At 31.2% G+C, this 21,861-nt stretch overlaps 1 protein-coding gene across 1 annotated transcript in view; it reads left to right on the top strand.

Annotated features, from left to right (window-relative positions):
* sif (guanine nucleotide exchange factor still life) overlaps positions 1 to 12,333 on the top strand; it is a 303,831-nt gene extending 291,498 nt beyond the window's left edge. Inside the window, exon 17 of the mRNA XM_072539215.1 lies at positions 11,808 to 12,333. Within this exon, the coding sequence (XP_072395316.1) occupies positions 11,808 to 12,333 (526 nt within the window). The remainder of the gene's footprint in view (positions 1 to 11,807) is intronic.
* The last annotated feature ends 9,528 nt before the right edge of the window (positions 12,334 to 21,861 follow it).

Raw genomic sequence — 21,861 nt, 5'->3', positions numbered from 1 at the left:
CACACAACATAAAAGTGATTGCCGCTTGAGAAAAAATACTTGCGCAGTGGTTGAGCACTATGAAAACACTGGTCATATGCTAGACTATAACAAAGCTCACATTTTGGCACAGACTGATAACTACAAAAGTAGATTATTTCTTGAGATGTATTACATTAACAAAAATAAAAAAAAAATTATAAAACGGACACTGGACAGTTAAGTAACATATATTGTAACATATTGAACAAAATTTATAAATATTCAAAATAGCCAACATTCATCTTAATAACAACTAACCTTAATAATTCATCAAAGAAATATTATTCTTCTTACTTTTCTTTTATTGTTATTTTTATTTTTACATTTGAAATAATTTTAATTTTTTATCGTATAGCTGTAACGAACGTGCTAAAGACAATTTAATCTTGACATTCAATATTACAAATACTTCAATGTCATTTTTTATTTGCGAAATCTTTTAAATTCTAAGTGTTTTAAAATGTATTTGTACGCCATTTTTTGTAATGTTCAAATTGTTTTAGTTTACTCCTGAAGAAGCTGTTAAATAAATGGCGAAATATTGAGTAATTAAGAAAAAAGAAAGATTTTTATCACAGACCACTTTACCCGATAATTTGAACGTATTTATATATATATATATATATATATATATATATATTTTTATATATTTAATTATATATATATATATATATATATATATATATATATATATATATATTTATATTTAATTATATAATGACATTAAATTTAGATCTCTTAACTCTTTTAATTTTTTACCACATAATTTCCCTACAAAAACCACCCCTTGCGAAGAAATTCGAATAGTTGTAGTATTTGTTTTTTATTGTAACTATAAATACAATAATTTGTTTAATCAAAACGTTTATTTATTTATTTATTTATTTTATTTTAATTTAAAAAACAACCCTTATTAGTGTGTAAGTATGTCTGTGCCTTAATAGCACACTATATGTATCTTACAATGCTTCAGTACACGTGTTCTGATATCTCCTAAAATATGTGATTGGTTTTTTACTCATAACTCAGTTAGCTTTTAAGATATGAAGTGCTTAAAAAACTATTTTGTAGGTTTTTTTAAAGGCAGTACGTTCATTTTAATTGTTTTTTTTTTAACTCTTATTGTTGAAAGGGTTATAATTGAAAGGGCTTAAACGAGTCACTAATCACGATTGTAAAAATTTTTTAAAAAACCCATATCTTTGTCTTACTATTTTTGCCTTACAGAAAAACAAGAAAAAACCAAAATTTTTAGAAAAGCTAAACCTATATTGTTTTTCTTTTTGCGTATCACTAATACTTTTTAAGTTACAGTAAAATCTCCCTTAACCGAAACCTTTTTAACCGAAACATCATTTAACCGAAACGGCTGACAGTTTCAATAATTTCGTCAATAAAAAGTAAATGTTTGTCGCAAAACGTAAACAATTCCGTTAATTTCACTCACCAATTGATGTCTATGTGTGTTGGGAAATCACAAAAACCAAGAGCTCTAAAAGATATTTTCGAAAAGGCTTTTAAGGTATAGAAGCCAAAAAAGTTCATGGATGTCGACCACTTTATTTTTAGAATGGTTTGAAAATGAATTCGTCTCAAGTGTAAAATCCTTTTTAAAATCAAAAAACCTTCCCATCAAAGCATTGTTGCTTGTTGACAATGCGCCCTCACCCTCAAAATCTACAAAATGGTGACAATTGTCAGATTTTTGCCACCGAATGTCACAAGCTTAATCCAGCCGTTAGACCAGGGAGTCATAGAGACATTCAAGAGACATTATAGAGAAGCATTCTTAAGACATCTGTTATTACAGGAGACGAATAAATCCGAAATTCTCAAATCTTTAACAATAAAACATTTTTATTGGTGAGCTGAGTCGTGGGCCAAGATCAAATCTTCAACTTTGGAAAAAGGCTGGAACAAACTTTTTGATAAGATTTTGATTGACGATCCTGAAGAATAAAATGGTAAGAAAACGACAGAAGAAATTAAACCTTTCATTAAAAATTTGCCGGGACATGACGAAATTAACTAAGAAGAGATACGTGACTGGTTAGCAGCTGATGACTCAGAACGTGAATTCATCGACCAGGACATCATTGATATGGCTCTTTATCAAGACAACCTGAGCATATCAGATGACGAAGATGACGATCCAAGAGGCAACAGGCAGCACAAGACCGTCGACGAGATTTTCAATGCTTTAGAGGAAAGAATTTTATATAGTAGGCCTAATTAGTTAGGGACACGACTAGATTCTTAATTTTTGTTGTCATTACATAAAGTTTTGTCCTTTTCAGATTGCTTTACGTTTCGTCGAACAATCGAATGAGGCAAACTCATGACGTTCTGCAAATTAACGATGGAGGGAGAGAAAAACATCGTTGTCAAACGAAAACGCAACAAAATAGCAGATTTCTTTAAAAAAGCATGTTAAACTTGTTCATTTTCCCTAATTTTATTACTTTATTTTGGATTTACTTATTAGAAAACATTACGAAATCAACTCATAGTATTTTTTAATACCAATATTTTGATCAAGAATATTATAAAAAACAATGTTATTTTTAACCGAAATTATTGTTATCCGAAACGGCCTCCCCATTAATTATTTCGGTTAACGGAGGTTTTACTGTATTTTGAAAAAAAAACGTATTTTTTTTAAATAAAAAAAAATTATTTAAAAACCAAATTTTGTTTAAAATAAGCACTTTGTACCAATAAAACTTACAGATCAAATAAACAATACATAAATAAAGTAAATTGTAAAGCGGTTACGATTAATTTTAGTTGGGGTGCTGATTCGGAAGTGATTTTCACGGTTTTTTTGCCAAAAAAAAGGACAAACTTTATTTTAAGCGTAACTCGCTTAGTTTTGATGCTGAAAACTAAAAAAAAAAACAAAAATAAGGCTTATTCAAACACTTAAAAAAGTTTTGATGAATTTTTTCTGAAAAGTGCTTCATTTTTTTATTATTTCACGTTGAAATATTCGATATAAAATTTGACAAAAAAACCTACTTTTCATGAGCTGCAACTTCTATCTAAGCTACATTTTTGCTAAGAATATTTTTTTGATAAAATATTTACTTTCTGAAAAAGGTCTGAAACGTGGATTTTTTGAAAAATAAACATTTTCACTCGCGAATAGCTGAAAAAGTATTGAATTGGTGAAACTCTATTAAATAAAAGTGGCTTAGAATTGTTAATTAATTTATCCATTTCGGGACATATTTTAAACGTATGTTTTATCACTTCCGAGAAGGGGTGACTTTCAGCCCAAGTAAAAGTAACCCTAGGCTCAAGTCCAAAAGTGAAGCAGAGGGTAAAAGGAACCTCAATCCAAATTTTCAAGAAAATCTGTGACAAGGAAAATTACACTCCAAAACGGTCATTTACTAGCGTATTCACTGTAGGGGATCTAGTGAAGTGATGGTTTGCGCCGCGGCCAGAAAATAAAAAGTCTAACGTAGTAGTATACAACCTAAATATATCTCTTCTTGAGAGATGGAGGCTTGATGAAGGATAGTTGGAGGCAAGAGATGGAGACTTGCGGCTCCAGGGATCTTTACCGTAGGCATCTAAACATTTCGTATATGTATTTAGCATCTAGGACTTTTCTATGGGTCCTTTGCAGCACGCGGCCATGTTTAAACCATAGACGGAGAGGTGCTAAACACTTATATGGAATGTTACTTTGGTGAGAAATTCATATGCGGAATTTTAAATATTGGTAGACCAAAAAAGATGACTTTTTATTCAAATCAATTAAAAGGAGACTGATTTTAAAATATTTTTAATTTATGAGTAAAGAAAACTAAAACAATGAAATAGGCAATAAAACAAAATATATTTAAATAAATTATAAAAAATTTTAAATGTTTAAAATGTAATATTTATGCCAAATTTAATGTCCTTCGCCATGTTTAGTTGCATTTGTTAGATTTGCTGCTATGTTGGATGAAAGATTGTGACGCCTTTTAAACCTTTTTTAGAAGATTCATCTTTAGGTGGTCGTCCAAATGGTAATATTGACCCTCTAGTAACTCCTAACTTTCTTCGGCTGTTTGAAGTTGGTTGCATTCTTATATTGACCTTGTGTCCAAATCGCCTTGGCGATGAACTTCTTGCCGTGTTTAAAAAGCTTTTCCCGGCCATTTTTGTTTTATTATGCGACAACGTGCAACTTTCGTGCAATAATTTTAACGTTGATGAATCAGTTTCAAATGTAACATTTTTATCTTGTTTCATTTTTGTTTACAAGAATATACTCTCTAACATTATTTTCATCAATGCTGTTAATAATATAATGTTCTGTAATACTTTTACTGGATTCTGCAAGCTCGCTATAAAATAAGAAAGGTTGAACTTTTTCGCCAGAAGCTAATTTAGCTCGATCGATCTTTGTTGCAAAAAAATATATTAAAAAAGTGTGCAATCGCATCTGGATGCTTGCAAAAAGCACTCAATCCTCCAATTTCGCAGGCGCAAAATTCTGTTGCTGTATCGACTTCGTAAAGCACACTATTATTTTGCTCACTAAAAACTTTGTATTAATTTTTAGATAATTTAATTATATATTCCTGTTATAAATATTAAATGTTTTCTAATTACCTTTTAAAGAGTAATCTTGGAGCTACATCTCTACTATTTGCAAAATTTTGAAGCCGTCTTCTATAATATTCTTCAAAGGCAGTATAGCTAAAGTCTAATAAAGCTATACCATTAAAAGCTTTGTTTCTATGTAGAACTATGTCTTTAAAAAGCTGTTATTTCACTAAAATTGTTGGTTTGGTGGTCATATATTGATGCGTCTCTATAAGCGGGACACCAATATTTCTTTCTTCTCCAATATTCAGTAATATATTTCTCCCATTGCGGAAATCGTTGGTTTTCAAGAGTAATCTTAAATGACTCTGTGGCAAGACAGGAAAAATACCAGTAGAGTAGCTCAAATCGGAGTTCGTATTATTGCCCAAAAAAACCAGAAGCAAAAGTTTGTGAAGACTATAGGACCATAAGCCTAATGAGCTATTTACTGAAGCTGTTTTTAAAAGTCATCCACAAAAGAATTTACCGGAAATGCATGGTACAAATTGCGCCCAATCAGTTTGGATTTGTGAACGCCGTTGGTACGAGGTAAGCTTTATTTAGCGTGCAGGTATTGTTTCAGAAATATATAGATGTCAAGGATGTCCTGAAGAGGACAAGGATTGACGAAAGAGACATAAAAATAATAGCTAACCTGTATTGGAATCAATCAGCGGTGCTCCGAATAAATGGAGAATGTACAGATCAGGTCAAAATTTTAAGGGAAGTAAGACAGAGGTGAATAATTTTACCACTGATATTTAATCTGTACTCGGAGCACATTTTTCAAGATTCTCTAAAAAAAATTGATGAAGGCATCTCAATAAATGAAGTCAAGCTCAATAATCTGCGGTATGCAGATGATACAATAGTGTTTTCCAATACCATAGAAGGGCTGCAAAACTTAATGAACAAAATAACGGAAACAAGTAGAACATATGGACTGGATATAAACACCAGCAAAACCAAGCTAATGATCATCAGCAAGGAAAACATAACTGGAGTAAATCTGTATGTGAACCAAATGAGAATTGAACGTGTCTCACAGTACAACTACTTGGGAACTATAATCAGTGAGTCGTTGACAATACCCAAGAGATTAAATTTCGCATCGGAAAAGCAAAAAGTGAATTCTTGACTATGAGCTGTGTGTTCAAGAGTCATGACATCACCCTAGAAACAAAAATAAGGCTCCTTAATAGTTACGTGTACTCAGTGCTTCTGTACGGAGTAATAACATGGATATTGAAGGCGGAAACTCTATCAAAACTTCAGGCTTTTGAGCTATGGTTATACAGAAGGATCCTGAAGATACCATGGACAGACAAAATCACCAATGAAGAAGTACTGCTGAGGATGAATACAACCGCGGATTTGGTCAACATCGTGAAGGGCCGTAAGCTGCAGTACTTGGGACATTTAATAAGAAATCAAGGCAGATACGAGCTCCTCCAATGCATTTTGCAAGGTAAAATTGAAGGAAAAAATACGCCAGGATGAAGAAGAATATCCTGGCTTGCTAACCTGAGAGCATGGTATAGAAAGACCTTAACACAGCTATTCCGTATAGCAACCAACAAAGTCATCATAGTCAGAATGATCGCCAACTTTCGGAACGGACAGGTTTCTAAAAGAAGAAGACTTTGTGGTATTCTATATAATCGATGTTAATAATATAGTTTAAAATATCTTGAATAAAAGTTGTCGTTCTTCTTAGGGTATCCCATTCCTTTTTTCACACAGCCAGCGTCGAATTAATTAACATGTATGAAAACGGCATAAATGTGTTTTGATGCTGGTCAAATACGTGTTAAGGCTTTTATTTTCATGTCATTATCATCTGTAATAAATATTTTAGGATTACCCATTCCACCGAAGGCATTTGGTATCGACCCTTTGGGCAGTTGGTATGCTGCAGCATAATTTTTAATTGTTTGACCTTTGGTAATAATAGCTGCCAACCACAAGGGATTAACATAAACGAAACTGAATGATTTTATGCTCGCCAATTATACTTATAATATCTGGCAAACCGTCCTTAAATAAATATATTCTGATTATTTCAGAAGTACTGGCTTAGTGACACAAAACTGTACATCAAAAATGACTACTTTTCAGGAGAGCTTATTTAAGGTTTTTAAAAAAATGATTTGCATTTTGTAATGACCTGTAGTTTATTCCCAACTTTTTTTTTCCGAATTATTAATCTTAGAAATGTATTCTTTACGGTAATACAATCATACGCAACAATGGATAAATTGTGTTTTCAAAATATCAGGAATTAGATAAAGTAGCGGAGATACATTTTGGTGTCCCAAATTGAAAAGTCTATTATTATAGAGACTTACGTAGGTACCATTATATTTTAGAAAAGCTTAATTTTAATCATATTACAAACACATTTGTATTTGAGTGATATCGATAAATTTTCGAGAGATGAACATACTGAGTGGCAAATATAATAATTAAAAGTACAATAGATTAAAATTTATTAATCTCTACCTGGTCCGAAACCTTAACCACGCCATTTAAATACAAATGACTTTGTAGTAGGATTAAGACTAAGCTTTTCTACAATGAAATGGTACCTACTTGTAATTATTTGTTGCTGTAGCATTATAATCTAATTTCACAACTGAGGGTTACCCAATTTACTGATAATAATAATAAAAATAATAATCATAATTTATTTTATAACTTTATATTGTTCTGGAGCTATTTTCTTGTGGCATTAAATACTATTTAAATATCTCGATTTCGAAACGATTTCTGAATTAGAAGTCGAAACGTCAATAAAGTTTCTTTTTTAATAGATATATTGTGGTTATTCCCATCGAGACGATTATAACTTTATTTAAAATCATAAAATATTTTGTTTTTATTAAACATAATCTTTGAAAACATTTTCAAAACAATAAATTTAATTCTGTCAACAACTTTGCACATCTGATCGATTGTCCTTATTGTTGATAAGCAACGACTTATAGAAGAGATGATGCTGGAAAGAAATAAAGCCTTTATTGCACAGCTCTTCTAAATCCTTATATTTTTCCTCTTTTATTGGCCCTTGTCCTTCATATGCCGTTATTAAGTTTGGCATGGAAAAATTTCTAGTTTCTTTTCGGATAACCTCAAAAGACCCGAAATTTTCACTGTCCTTGTTTTATTTAAAAAATGTATGGTTATTATCGTTTTTCCTGTACTGCAGCCATGTTAATTTAGCCAATTTATACTACTACAATCGATGTCTACTTATTTGTTTTTTATTAAAATTGTGACAAAAGCTTTGAAGTCATAAATTTCTTCCTGTCCAATCTCGTGTACAGTGTATTTTGATTTCTTTGACCCCATTCTTACAATGGAGTACCACCCAGTGGAATCAAATATGTCCACATTTTTTATGCTTTCTCAATTTGACAATAGACCGAATCAATGGCCAGATTAAAAAAAAACAATGGTCAATTTTTGGAATCTTTATGTCTGAACAGCGTAAAGCAACATAGCAGATACATTTACGGTGCGGTTTTGGCCACCACACGTATCACTTACTCTTGTCATAACAGAACTGCAAATACATCGGACCACCCTGCTAAACATAATAAACAAGTTATCAAATCCGCAGTTGCTACCTGCAATCACCATTCAGTAGTAAAAATGTAACTCAATATCACCTTATTTATAGTACGAAAACATAGTATCACAGAAATGTAACAGCACTTACATTTCTGTGACACTAAATGATTGCTAAGAAATGTAGTTACGAAAACTCCTTACTGCGGTTTTAGTTGTTCGGAGAGATACAGTTTTGTATCAATCAATAGAATTCACTAAAGTAAGTTCAATGGTGTAGATATCTCAAAACGGGAAAAAATGTAGTTACATTTTTGTGTCACTAAGCCGATGATAGTATATAATATATCGGTAAATAACGACGGTATACAAAAAATGGCGAAGGACATTGAATTTCGTATAAATATTACATTTTAAACATTTAAAAATTTTTATAATTTTTTTAAATATATTTTGTTTTATTTCCTATTGCATTGATTTAGTTTTCTTTAATCACACATTACAAATATTTTAAAATCAGTCTCCTTTTAATTGATTTAAATAAAAAGTCGCTTTTTTGGTCTACGAATATTTAACATTCCGCATAGAAATTTCGCACCAACGTAATTCTATATACGTGTTTGGCGCCTCTCCTCCTATTGGTTGAAACATATTCGCAAGCCGCAAAGGACCATTAGTCCGGTAAAATAAGGATGCAACCTCGGAATGAAAGATAATAAGCTGAAAATTTGCATACGTCTTTATTTTGATGGTATAAAACTTACCTCAAAAGTCTCATATAATCACGTGTCCGCGACTTTATTTATAGATATTTAAGGTCAAAGGTCACGAAAATGAGTTTTCTGCAAATATCTCGTTTCCCTTACACTTTATAACATTTAAGGTGGTAAGAAAAATTGTAGAATGGAAAATTCTCTTCAATTTTTGTCTGAAGTACTTTTATGTGCCTTCAACCCTTCTTAAGATAGAGCGCAAAGAGTGGGGGACCGCTTACCTGTGTATACGGTAACGCGAAGTCAGCCAGTAGGATTCAATAAATAATAAGTTATATAGTTAATTATTCACTTAAAATACTATTATTATCATTAAATTTTTATTATTTATTATCTAATAAACTATATTTATAGATATTAATTATAAAATATATATTTTTTATATAATATTTATTTTATTTTTAACAAACATACAATATTAAATGAAATATTTCAAATGACCTTTAATGATATTTTTAACAGCTGTATATACGATAAATTAAGATCAAGTGCAGAATTCAACAATAATCATTTTTATATTTAATTAAATACTGAAAAAATCATATTTATTATTTTTTTAAATTATATATTTATTTATTAATCCAATAATCGATTTATTAAAGTTACAAATATACCTAATATATATTCTTTTATTATGTATGGTTAATATTTTTGTATTAATTTTCTTCTTCATCGTCTTCTTCTTCTTCTTCTTCTTCTTCTTCTTCCTCTGACCGCTTAATATCGGATTCATCATCATCATTCTCGTTTATTAAACTATAAGAATAAAAATATTCAAGAATATCAGGTGCATATTCACGTTCTTCATTGAAATCATCTGAAGTTGATGAAGCGTTTAGACATGATTGTCCATTACACTGCTCACAAATTAAAGTACATTGCAATCCTGATTTCCTGAATCCGCAATTAGAACCACAACCTTTCTTGCAATTGCAAAATATTGTAGTCAGCAGTTCTTCTGGTGCTGGCGGTAATAATGTTGTTATTGGTTCCAGAAATTCATTTTGCATTACCCAGCCGAATTCTTGGGGTTCTAAATCATTTCCCAACCAAATTTGGGTCTGATAATAGACACGAATGATATGCTGACGAGCTGTTGCACTTGAAGGTCGAAGACTTGATAACTGCACTGGTTTGTTGAGTCTTGTTGATTTGATGAACTGGGTGTATCGAAAAGAGTCTATATCGTCTTCTGATGTTGGAGCATTATACGCTACTAAGAAAATACGTACTCCATTTTCAAATAATTCTTGCACAGAGCAGTTTTTTTGTTGAAATAGTTGAGGTGACTGATGTAAATAGTGATTTTTTTCGAACATTTTAATAAACGATATTTTACCTTTCCTATAAATCGCAGAAGTCGTATCACATCCACTAAACGCGTGTAAAAATAAGATGTGTTTCTTAGAATGAGGGTATTTATCAAAACTTTTCGATAAATATAATTTTGTCTCCGCATTACCCTTACCAATTTAAAAAAAAAATTTCTTGTTGATGTGATTGAGCTCGTCCTATCAAGATAACTAGCAAATCAATATCTTCTCCTACAATGACGGAAGTTTTTCCTACATGTTCAGACTCTGCAATAGCTGTTTCTACAATGAGAACATCAGCATCATCTCTGGCTTGTTTTGTAGTAATATTAACAGCTTTTAATTTGTCGATAAGCATGTCTATAAAGATTTTTTTATTAGATGTGTTCGATAAAAATTGTTCTTGGCTGATAGGCACATTCATTGTTTCATCAAAACGGAGTTCGTAAATAAAATAAATATTATATAAAAAATATATATTTTATAATTAATATCTATAAATATAGTTTATTAAATAATAAATAATAAAAATTTAATGATAATAATAGTATTTTAAGTGAATAATTAACTATATAAGTTATTATTTATTGAATCCTACTGGCTGACTTCGCTTTACCGTATACACAGGTAAGCGGTCCCCCACTCTTTGCGCTCTATCTTAAGAAGGGTTAAAGGTACATAAAAGTACTTGAGACAAAAATTGAAGAGAATTTTCCATTCTACAATTTTTCTTACCACCTTAAATGTCATAAAGTGTAAGGGAAACGAGATATTTGCAGAAAACTCATTTTCGTGACCTTTGACCTTTAATATCTTAAGTCGCGGACACGTGATTATATGAGACTTTTGAGTTAAGTTTTATACCATCAAAATAAAGACGTATGCAAATTTTCAGCTTATTATCTTTCATTCTTTTTCTCTTTCATTCGAGGTTTGCCCCCTTTTTTGTCTTATTTTACTGGATTAATTACATTTTAAACATTTAAAAAAATTTATAATTTTTTTAAATATATTTTGTTTTATTTCCTATTGCATTGTTTTAGTTTTCTTGAATTATACATTACAAATATTTTAAAATCAGTCTCCTTTTAATTGATTTTAATAAAAAGTCGTCTTTTTTGGCCTACGAATATTTAAACATTCCGCATAGAAATTTCGCACCAACGTAAAATTCTATATACGTGTTTGGCACCTCTCCGCCTATTGGTTGAAACATATTCGCGAGCCGCAAAGGACCATGTAATGTTTAGATGCCTACCGGAGAAGCGCGTACGCTTAAAAAAACCTGAATATAGATAAAAAAATATCTTCTTGTCTAAAAGAGTACCGATAAATATTAGCTGTAAGTGAATATAGAGATCAAAACTAAAAAATATTGGGGCGTAAAGGTAAAATGAAATCTGCATGAATAAGTACACATTAATCTCTTTAATATGTCTAAATCGAATAAAAACGTTAACATATTATAATATTTGTTTAGGTAATAATTAAAAATTAATTGGTACTGCTGATTTATTGATAATAACTTTATATATGTTTTCAGTACTACGTCAACGCTCTCAGCAGGCAGTACTGGTAGTCAAGCACGGCTGATACAGTCATCACATGCCCCTGAGAACTTTCATCCGATGCATACAGAAGAACTAGGTAAGCAACACGTACAAACCGTAAAAGCAGAAGTCCACATAGTTAAAACAAGATCGCCTCAAAGACAAATTAGTGATACCAAAAAGGACACCACTAAAAGCGGCGGTATTATTAAAAAAGACCCCAGCCCCAATCAATCTCGAAAAACCACTCCCAATCACTCTCGTAAATCTAGCCCTAATCAATCCAGAAAAAGTAGTCCTAATAAAAAGCGTTCCGATAGTATAAGTCCGAAAAACTCGAGGAAATCTAGTCCTAAGACTCCGAGAAGATCCCGGGATAATAGTCCCAAAGCAGAAAACGGATATAAGAGTCCTAAGAAAATTAAGTCTTCCCTCAAACAGCCGACGAAGTCTCTCAGCATTGAGACTCCCACTTGCGTCGAGTGTTACTTATCCGGAAAAGCGGAAAAACCCGGATAGCATACGCATACGCATTACGTTCACAAAAGAAGCAACAGCTTTGTACTGACACGGTTCAGTAGCGACAGTAATGAAGAGATTAAATGTTAAAAGACTCGAGAACTTTAGATAGTCGAATTCAGCTTTTAAATAGACAGTAAATGTTGTTTATTTTCTCCTAATTTTTGTAGCGACCCTGCTTTGTGATAGTTTAAAAGGCCAATTTCTGAAAATATTTAAAGTCGTTTACAAAATTTTTTATTAACACTTAAACAAGAAGTTTAAAGAATACTGAATTAAATCAAGTCTCTAGTGGTATGGAATGTGTTGGTAAGAAAAAACTTTTTTATATTTCGTTGAGTAACTGTATGTAAATTTAATAAAAATTGATCTCATTTTGTAATTTAAAAAGTTTCTTTAAGTAAGTTAAATCAACTTTAGCCATACAACTAGAAATTAAACGTGCCATTGGAAAGCCAGGAAACAAGTATACAATTTTAGGTATGTACAATAGTGCAAGCTCTGTACTTAGTAAATATATCTTGCATCAAGATAATCCTCATATTGTTAAGTTTATACTACGAGACTTATTTCAAAAGTTAAGGCTATATTGATAAACTACATTCATTTTACATATTCCCAATTGTCAATAGAAGCACGTGAAAGCCAAACAGGGTCGTACTGATGATGTATCATATGATTTTTAAAAATATTTAGTTTTGAAACTATTAGTGTAAGAATTTCTTGAAAAATCATTAAATCACAATTAAACTAAACTATAAAAAATAACACGACCAGTAAATAACTTAACAATAACTATAACATAAATATAACACAATATATTAAAATGAAAAAGACAGAAAAGATTTGATTTCACGTTCAAAGCGTCTATGTATCTATTGATACGTATTTCGACTTAATAAGTCTCATCAGAATAGTTATTCATAGCCGTTCTTAACGTGAAAAATAATCTTCTCTGTCTTATTAGAAGCAACAATAACATGGCTTCGTTATGGACGCAATAGCGACATCTGATAGAAAAATCGTTAAGATAGTTTCGAAACAAATTCAGATTTCTGCTTTAATCTGGAGCCTTCTAAAAATTGCAAGGCATGACCAGACGATGATAAAGATGTTAAAAGAGACATGGGGAATCTAAAATTTGCATTCCACGACATGTCTATTCATCTAGGCAGAAATCCTAACGAATTTGTTTCTCGTACTCATACAGAGTAGATCCGAATAAAATGAAAAAGACAGAAAAGATTTGATTTCACGTTCAAACCGTCTATGTATCTATTAATACGTATTTCGACTTAATAAGTCTCATCAGAATAGTTATTCATAGCCGTTCTTAACGTGAAAAATAATCTACGTCTAAAAATAATAGACGCTTTGAACGTGAAATCAAATCTTTTCTGTTTATTCGGATTCTTTTTCATTTTATTCGGATCTACTCTGTATGAGTACGAGAAACAAATTCGTTAGGATTTCTGCCTAGATGAATAGACATGTCGTGGAATGCAAATTTTAGATTCCCCATGTCTCTTTTAACATCTTTATCGTCGTCTGGTCATGCCTTGCAATTTTTAGAAGGCTCCAGATTAAAGCAGAAATCTGAATTTGTTTCGAAACTATCTTACCGATTTTTCTATCAGATGTCGCTATTGCGTCCATAACGAAGCCATGTTATTATTGCTTCTAAAAAGACAGAGAAGATTATTTTTCACGTTAAGAACGGCTATGAATAACTATTCTGATGAGACTTATTAAGTCCAAATACGTATCAATACATACATAGACGCTTTGAACGTGAAATCAAATCTTTTCTGTCTTTTTCATTTTATTCGGATCTACTCTGTATAAGTACGAGAAACAAATTCGTTAGGATTTCTGCCTAGATGAATAGACATGTCGTGGAATGCAAATTTTAGATTCCCATGTCTCTTTTAACATCTATATCATCGTCTGGTCATGCCTTGCAATTTTTAGAAGGCTCCAGATTAAAGCAGAAATCTGAATTTGTTTCAAAACTATCTTACCGACAATATATTAACTTAAAAATCAACACGATACAATTTGAATTTAAACATGCTGGCAAGTTTGGATCTGTAACATGAGAATCTGTCTGGCTTATAAGGCAATAAATTATATTTAATAGCCTCTTGACGACTAATATAAACTACTATATCGACTAATGAGACGGCGAATATCAACACGTACTTATGTTGACAGATGGGAATTTGCTAAACGAATGAACTTTACAAATATCATTATCAACACATAAATGCCATATACAGTGAACAGCTAAATTAAGAAATATTATCATTATTTCGAGAACCGTCGAGTTTTGAGGGAAATCCCGAAACAGGTCGATTTTTGTTATAAAATATCCATGTTATAACGTAGAAGGAGTAGGGATGATGTCACCGGTGTAGGTGTAGTGACGTAATCGTTAATTTTTTTAAATAGAAATCTGTATAATGCGACACCTCGTTTAAACCAGAATTTAATTCTCTATTTAACGACATTACATTTTTAACTAAAATATTTTTTTAAGGGTACAAAAACAATTTTTTTAATTTAAATTCAACTAAATTACAATTAATGATTTAATTAATAATGTAATTTAAAGTAACCCAATTATGCATAATAATTATTTTAAATTAAATGTTCGAAATGACATCCATCGGTTTCTTGACAATATGCGAATCTATGGTCACATTCATCAAGTACATTGCGGATGACTTCTGGAGTAATTAGACTCATTTCATGCCTAATTCTATCTTTCAAGTTCTGTAAGTTTTGGGGTCTATTGACATAAACTTTTGATTTTATGTAACCCCACAGGAAAAAGTCTAGAGGTGTTAGATCTGGCGACCTTGTTGATCACTCTATAAAATCTCGTCTTCCGATCCATCTCCTGAGAAAGCAATGATTTAAAAATTGACGTACTTTATGTGCGTAATTCGAAGGGGCTCCATCTTGTTGAAACCAGATATTTTCACTAGGTAAATTTGGATTATTGGCATTTGGATACATGTTAGCAAGGACAGGTATAAGTTGATTTCTGAAAAAGGGCCAATGATTCTGTCATAGTTCAGCATATTCACCCATTTGTGTTGAACTACTGTGAGGATTGTCATGTATATTTAATAAAATATCAAGTTTCCCATTGTCTTTAATTTTAGGACGCCCGCGTTTGGAATATGTTTAACGTGCCCACTTTCTCCAAATTTTCATACTATTTTACTTACTGTTCATTGGCTGATGGGTCTGTCTGGATATTTTGCGTTAAATAAATTGAATACCTCGTTCTGTGTTCTTTTTTATCTCCGCATCCGCTAAGAATTAATATTTCTATGCGTTGTGTTTCATTTAGGTGAGCCATAATTTAGTATTCAAAAGTAAAAATTACAATTGACAACTGATGACAATTCACAAAATCAAAAAATTTACGTCAATAAATATTACAGTAACTATGTCACTAAGGCTTGCTTGAATTAACATTTGACAAAAAGTTTCAGTGTTTATGAGATAACTTTTTGTGTCCATTATTATTTTTACTTATTTTTGCTTTTTTAAGTATTTACTTCAGAAAGTCATGGCAGGAACCGATGGATGGCATTTGGAACATTTAATTTAAAATAATTATTATGCATAATTTGGTTACTTCAAAGTACATTATGAATTAAATGATTAGTTGTAATTTAGTTGAATTTAAATTAAAAAAAATTGTTTTTGTACCCTTAAAAAAATATTTTAGTTAAAAATGTAATGTCGTTAAATAGAGAATTAAATTCTCCTTCAAATGAGGTGTCGCATTATACCAATTTCTATTTAAAAAAATTAACGGTTATGTCACTACACCCACACCGGTGACGTCATTCCTACTCCATGTACGTTATAAGATGGATATTTTATAACAAAAATCGACCTGTTTCGGGATTTCACTCAAAACTCAACGGTTCTCGAAATAATGATAATATTCCATAATTTAGCCGTTCACTGTACATAGATATATAAACACATACAATTTGTTCCAAAACTGTAATCAGTAATTTCACTCTATGATATATCTGTCTTAAAAATAATGAAAATCATAAATATGGTTCCTCGTTGCAAAATGAGTTTATATTAAAATAGAAAATATAGTATCGTTGACTCGCTAATATCATTCAGTGTTTCCTATTAAGAATTATTGTAGTAATAGAACCGGATGTAAACATAATAATGTGATCCAAGCACTACTGATTGAAATAGTTCTGATAATGTCTACTACAGTTGTAGGCGAAACGCAGGAAGAAACAATTCCAGTCCACGATAGGTACATACCTAAATGCGAAATTCGTGTTTATACGTGAATTTCGCGTTTGCTTGATAATACAGGAATATTTTGATTAATTTAATAATTCTTTTATGCATAATCTCGTTGTTCATATAAAAAACCTGTCATTTGGTCGATTAGTTCTTGTAAAATTTTAGGTGTCAATTTTAGAGTGCTGTTTAAGTCTCCTCTAGTTATTTTGCCAGTCTTCCATTTTTCCGTTATTTTAGGGTGATTTATAATTTTGTTTTGAATTTAGATGTTGGTAGCACTAGAAATACTAAGATTTCCTACTTGGCGAAACTAAATTCAAATTTTTATTACTGTGTTTTCTAAAACTTGCAAAGCAGACAGATTGAAAAATTAGTCTGCAAGGGAATCAAAAATTTGCATTCCACATTTTGTTTCCGTTAAGAATTTCTAAATTTTTCTTTACGGGTTTTTCTTTGCCAACATTAACATCACCAACTGATATTTCCAACTTTTTTATTAAAACTCAAACAAATTTACAATACTTCAATACTATGTATTCCGCCATTCTAACCTCTCTTCTTACTACCTTACTCCCCTTTTACATTGTCCACACGGGCGAGTCCATTAGTCTTACAGGTTGCAACTACACACTATTGCCAGACTGACCTAAAAACCCTTGGTTATACAAAATGAAAAGTCCTAAACACATTTAGTGATTAATGAATTTAGTTTCTCATACTCAAAACCGAGTAAAGAACTAAAATAGAAAGACGGTATTGGATTTAATTTCAATGCAGAGCATCCGCCAGCCACTTATATGTATTTCAACCTCATTAGGTCTCATCAGAGCGACATAATGCAGATGCTCTGAATCGAAATTAAATCTCTCCCGTCATAATAAAATAATTATCAAAATAATTATTTACAGACATTATAACGCCATCTAATTAGTAATTGTTAGGTGTTCCGTTATGGCTACTTAACAAAATATGTAACAGTTCATTTGGTATCTATCCTTACCTGCAGATTTTCCCTTTTTCAGCTTTTCATGAACTTCTTCGTTTATAGTTATTTCTGGTGTTTCTGGTTTTAACTTTAGCTCTATATACAACTTCGTGAATTAGTCAATACATTTAACCTTTTCCATTTGATTCGGGTCTATTAGTTCCTTTACTCCTGTTCTTTGGACTCTTATAAACCAGTGTATTCGGTTTTGTAGACCTTCAAACGCATGCATTATTTCTTTTAAAAAACGTTTCCATTGATCATTTAAGATCATGATTCTTCATACAAGAGCATGTATTTCGTTTCCTATTGCTTCGTGATTTTCATTGTGTCATCAAAGAAAAATATTACAGAATGGGCACCAAAAAAGTAAAAATACTCTGCAGAACTCAAAACTCAGATAAAAACCAGAAGAATAAACACGATGCGAATTATAAATTAACGACGTTAGCATTGAACAAATATTGGGCATAAAATGAGTACTAAAAAACTAGTATTTAACCAATAATGACGATTGTATCAGAAACAGGATCCAACACAGTCTCAACACAAATGTTATTGGAAATGGAGCAGATAAGAAAACTCACAAGAAATCTGCTGGGAGACAAGAAGAAAAAAGAATATAGGTATATGAATAAAATGGGAACCAGATTAAAAACTAGTGGATACAAAGGAGAAATCTTTATTTTTTTTAATGGGAAAAGATAATTCATCAAACGGTAGAAGCAGTATCAATTAACCACGCAAAAAATGGAATGACAATTTTCTATGTAAGTAATAATGTAGTATTGAATAAGCAGAATTAATTAAAGCGGAAAAAAAAAGATGTACATTCACCTCAGTCGCTGGGCTTTTATCTCGTTGATGACGTTAGGTTAGTTATACAAGGTTTCCAGTTCTTCATTTGTTTTAATTCAATAGTGTCCGGCTCTTCTATCAACTGTGGGACCATATATTTTTCGCAGTTTTTTACGTTCAAAATGCCTTAACAATAGTTTTGTTTTGTTACGGTGCAGATTTCCGAGGAGACACTATGATGAACATATTCTATATTTCCCTAGTTTCTCAGAGTATATCATTTTTGGCTTTTATACTTGTTTTGATTAGTTTATGTTCACGAGGACAATGCCAGCAGGTATAAAGTTAATCCACCTCTAGGTTTACTAGTTGTTTCAGTTTATCAGCAGAAACTCATTTCTAGCGTAGAAGAAAAAGTTCCTTGGATTGATGGTAACGGTTTTCATAAATCTATTACTAGATTTATTTGGAACTCTTTCTAATGATTTTTATAGATGGTATATTGTATATGTATTGATAAGATTTTATCTGAACTTCTCCAAGTTTTTTATAATGTACTTTAGGTTATTCTACGTATATGGTTTATTGCAACGATAACTTCTGAGCTTGCCTAAATCTGCTACATACGGGATAGGCATATTTTCTTATTAAAAACCACAGATTTTCGGTTATTAACATTCCAACTTTTGGGATTGCACTTTATTTATTCCGTTTGTTTTCGTAGAAAATCGTTTTCTTTCGTAAACTTTTGTATTGAGCTTTGACTATTATTAAGCTATTTAGTCTGGTACCATATTTAAATCAACTTCTATTTTGGAATAAATTTGTATAAATATTTACCATTTCTTAACTATAGGTACGTTGGCTGATAGTTTGTGTAGACGTTAAGAAGGGATATATCTTGAACGGTTTCCTAGAGCACTCTATTTTTTTGTTCACTGTCTATCTTTCTTTTAAGTAAGCACACTTAGACGCATCTAATATATAGCAATAATTTAATGAACTTTCTCAGGTTATAGAAAAAGTTGTAGATCTTAGTGAGTAAGCTCCTTTATATATTTAGAAAATGGGATTGTTTCTTCCTGGCGTTGCATCTTCCACTGTTGTAGGCATTATCAGAAATATTTTCATCAGAACTATTTCTATAATTCCCTGATAAGAATTAATAATTCCTGATTCTTTCACAAACAATTCTTTCAGAAATGAAAGTTTTAAATATGAAAAAGTATAGAGCTAGAAAAGTGTACAGGACAAATTAATTATCATATCTACTAATAAGACCACGAAGAACCAAATCCACAGATACTTATAATGCATAAGTCTCAAACTTAAAGTCATTTTACTTATTTTATATTGATACCATCATAATCAAATCAGTATAAAATATCCCATATATCAAAAAACGGTTTACTAAAATAACTTGTTTCCTGTTTTCCTAAGGTTTAAAATATTTTTTGCTGTGTATTCTATAGCAAAAACTAATAAGACAACTGCATAAACAATTTTGTAAACAATAAAAGTTAACTCACCAAAGTAAAATTTTATAAAATATCTAATTAAATACAACAGCATAAAAGGAAAAGAATTGATAAAATGTAAGCGATAATAATTATTGCACTTACTATTCCGTTAACATTTACACTAATTTTTTTTTATTTTATTTATTGTTAGAAGTGCCTTAACATTTCTAAAAGCGGCTTTAAACAAAGGATCTTATATTCTAACAACAATATAAATCTACAAAAGAGTTACTAAGTTTTAAGCAATTAGCAATTTACTTTTTTAAGAAAGTGCCGCAAAATCTATAAGAAGAGTTGTTGGGTTTTTTCTAATAACATAGCATTGGTTTTCTTGTAATAAATATTACTTGTATATTGAAGGATATTTCATTAACCCTGCGTTAGTGTGCCTAGATAAATTAGCACGAGAGGTGTTCCGGGGTATGTCATACCCCAAATTAAACTAACGCAGGAACTTAAAATTTTTAAATTTAATCATTTAAAATGGTTAATCTTGGTTTTTTACTTATTTATGATTCAAATAAATTAAATATGGTACTGTAAAAGTTTTATATATAAATGGTAAACATCATATATCCAACATATTGCAATTATGCTAGTCAAAAAACACCAGTGAACAATAATACACTCAGATATTATGAAAAATTTTATTGATTACACAACTCTAAACAAACTTATAGCCTAAGATTCTACAAACTAAAGAAAAAAATGTTCGCCAAAATACATTTAAAAATAATAAAGTTACGACTCCTCAAAATTGTCGTAATTTGAACACGTCATTATTGCGTGTTCCAAACAAATTGGGCCATCACATCGCATGCATATGTAAAAAGTCTTCCCATCTTTATTTATTGGACAAACAGAACATCTACTGCTTGTCCTACGTCGCTTAGGTCCCAACTGATGTACCTATGGTTGCTGATTATCACGTAGTGGTCGACGGAAGGAAGGGTTTTGTCTTCGTTGGTTTCGAAACTCAGAAATCAGCTGCACACCCAGTTCTTTCAAAAAAATTCGTCTTTTTAATTTATTGCTTTTTGTATTTGTTTTATATATAACTTGAGCATTCACTCCAGCTGTATTCAAAAACGAAAAAAATAGTGTCAAAGTCCAACGACGACTATTTCTTGATACGCTGTAATTAGCAGATAGCTCATCCAATGTGTCTACACCGCCTTTGGTTGAATTGTTAAAGTCGATAATTTCAGGTTATTTCTTTTCACCAGTTTCTTCAATTATAGTATCATCATGATGCAATGTAGAAAAAAAGATTACATTTTTTGACTTTTTTGGCACATATGAGACAGCCGTTATATCTTCTTTAAAGGCAAATTTTTAACTGCGAATTTCTCTTCCTCGTGTTTTCAGAAGTGCTGTTGGAATTTGCCTTTTGTTCTTCCTAACTGTCTCAACCGAAGTAAGACGATGAGTCTGAAGTAGATTGATTATGAGCGGATAACTGGTAAACCAGTTATCGAAAGTAATATTACGTTTAGTACCAGAAACTGGCCCAATCAAACGTTTAACTTTGACTAAATACTGATGTCGTGCTTCGTACTGTGGGACTTTCGTCGCTAATTTTACATTAGTATAGTAAACAATGTCATCTTACATTTTTTCTGTAAAGAATAACAACCAACAATCAAGAACACTCTGCTTTTCTCGTGCTATTTCTTTTACACCAGGTAAATATGTAATTAGATTGTCCGACCTTGTTCTCACTTGTTTGTTTTTTGGAAGCTTGAATCACTTTGATTTGCCTTTATCTAAAAAGTATCTCTTACTATTATTCTCACTACCACTTTCTGAACCACTTGAAAATTCACTTTCATCTTCAGCCGCCACTTCTTCATAATCCTCCCTTTTGTGTGCTGTCTCTCCTTGAGCCCCTTCTTTCAATATGATTGTCTCTTGACTTTCTAATGC

The sequence above is a fragment of the Diabrotica undecimpunctata genome, chromosome 7 (genome assembly GCF_040954645.1).
Source record: "Diabrotica undecimpunctata isolate CICGRU chromosome 7, icDiaUnde3, whole genome shotgun sequence".
In the NCBI taxonomy this organism is placed as follows: domain Eukaryota; kingdom Metazoa; phylum Arthropoda; class Insecta; order Coleoptera; family Chrysomelidae; genus Diabrotica; species Diabrotica undecimpunctata.
This window is presented reverse-complemented; position numbering and strand designations above follow the sequence as displayed.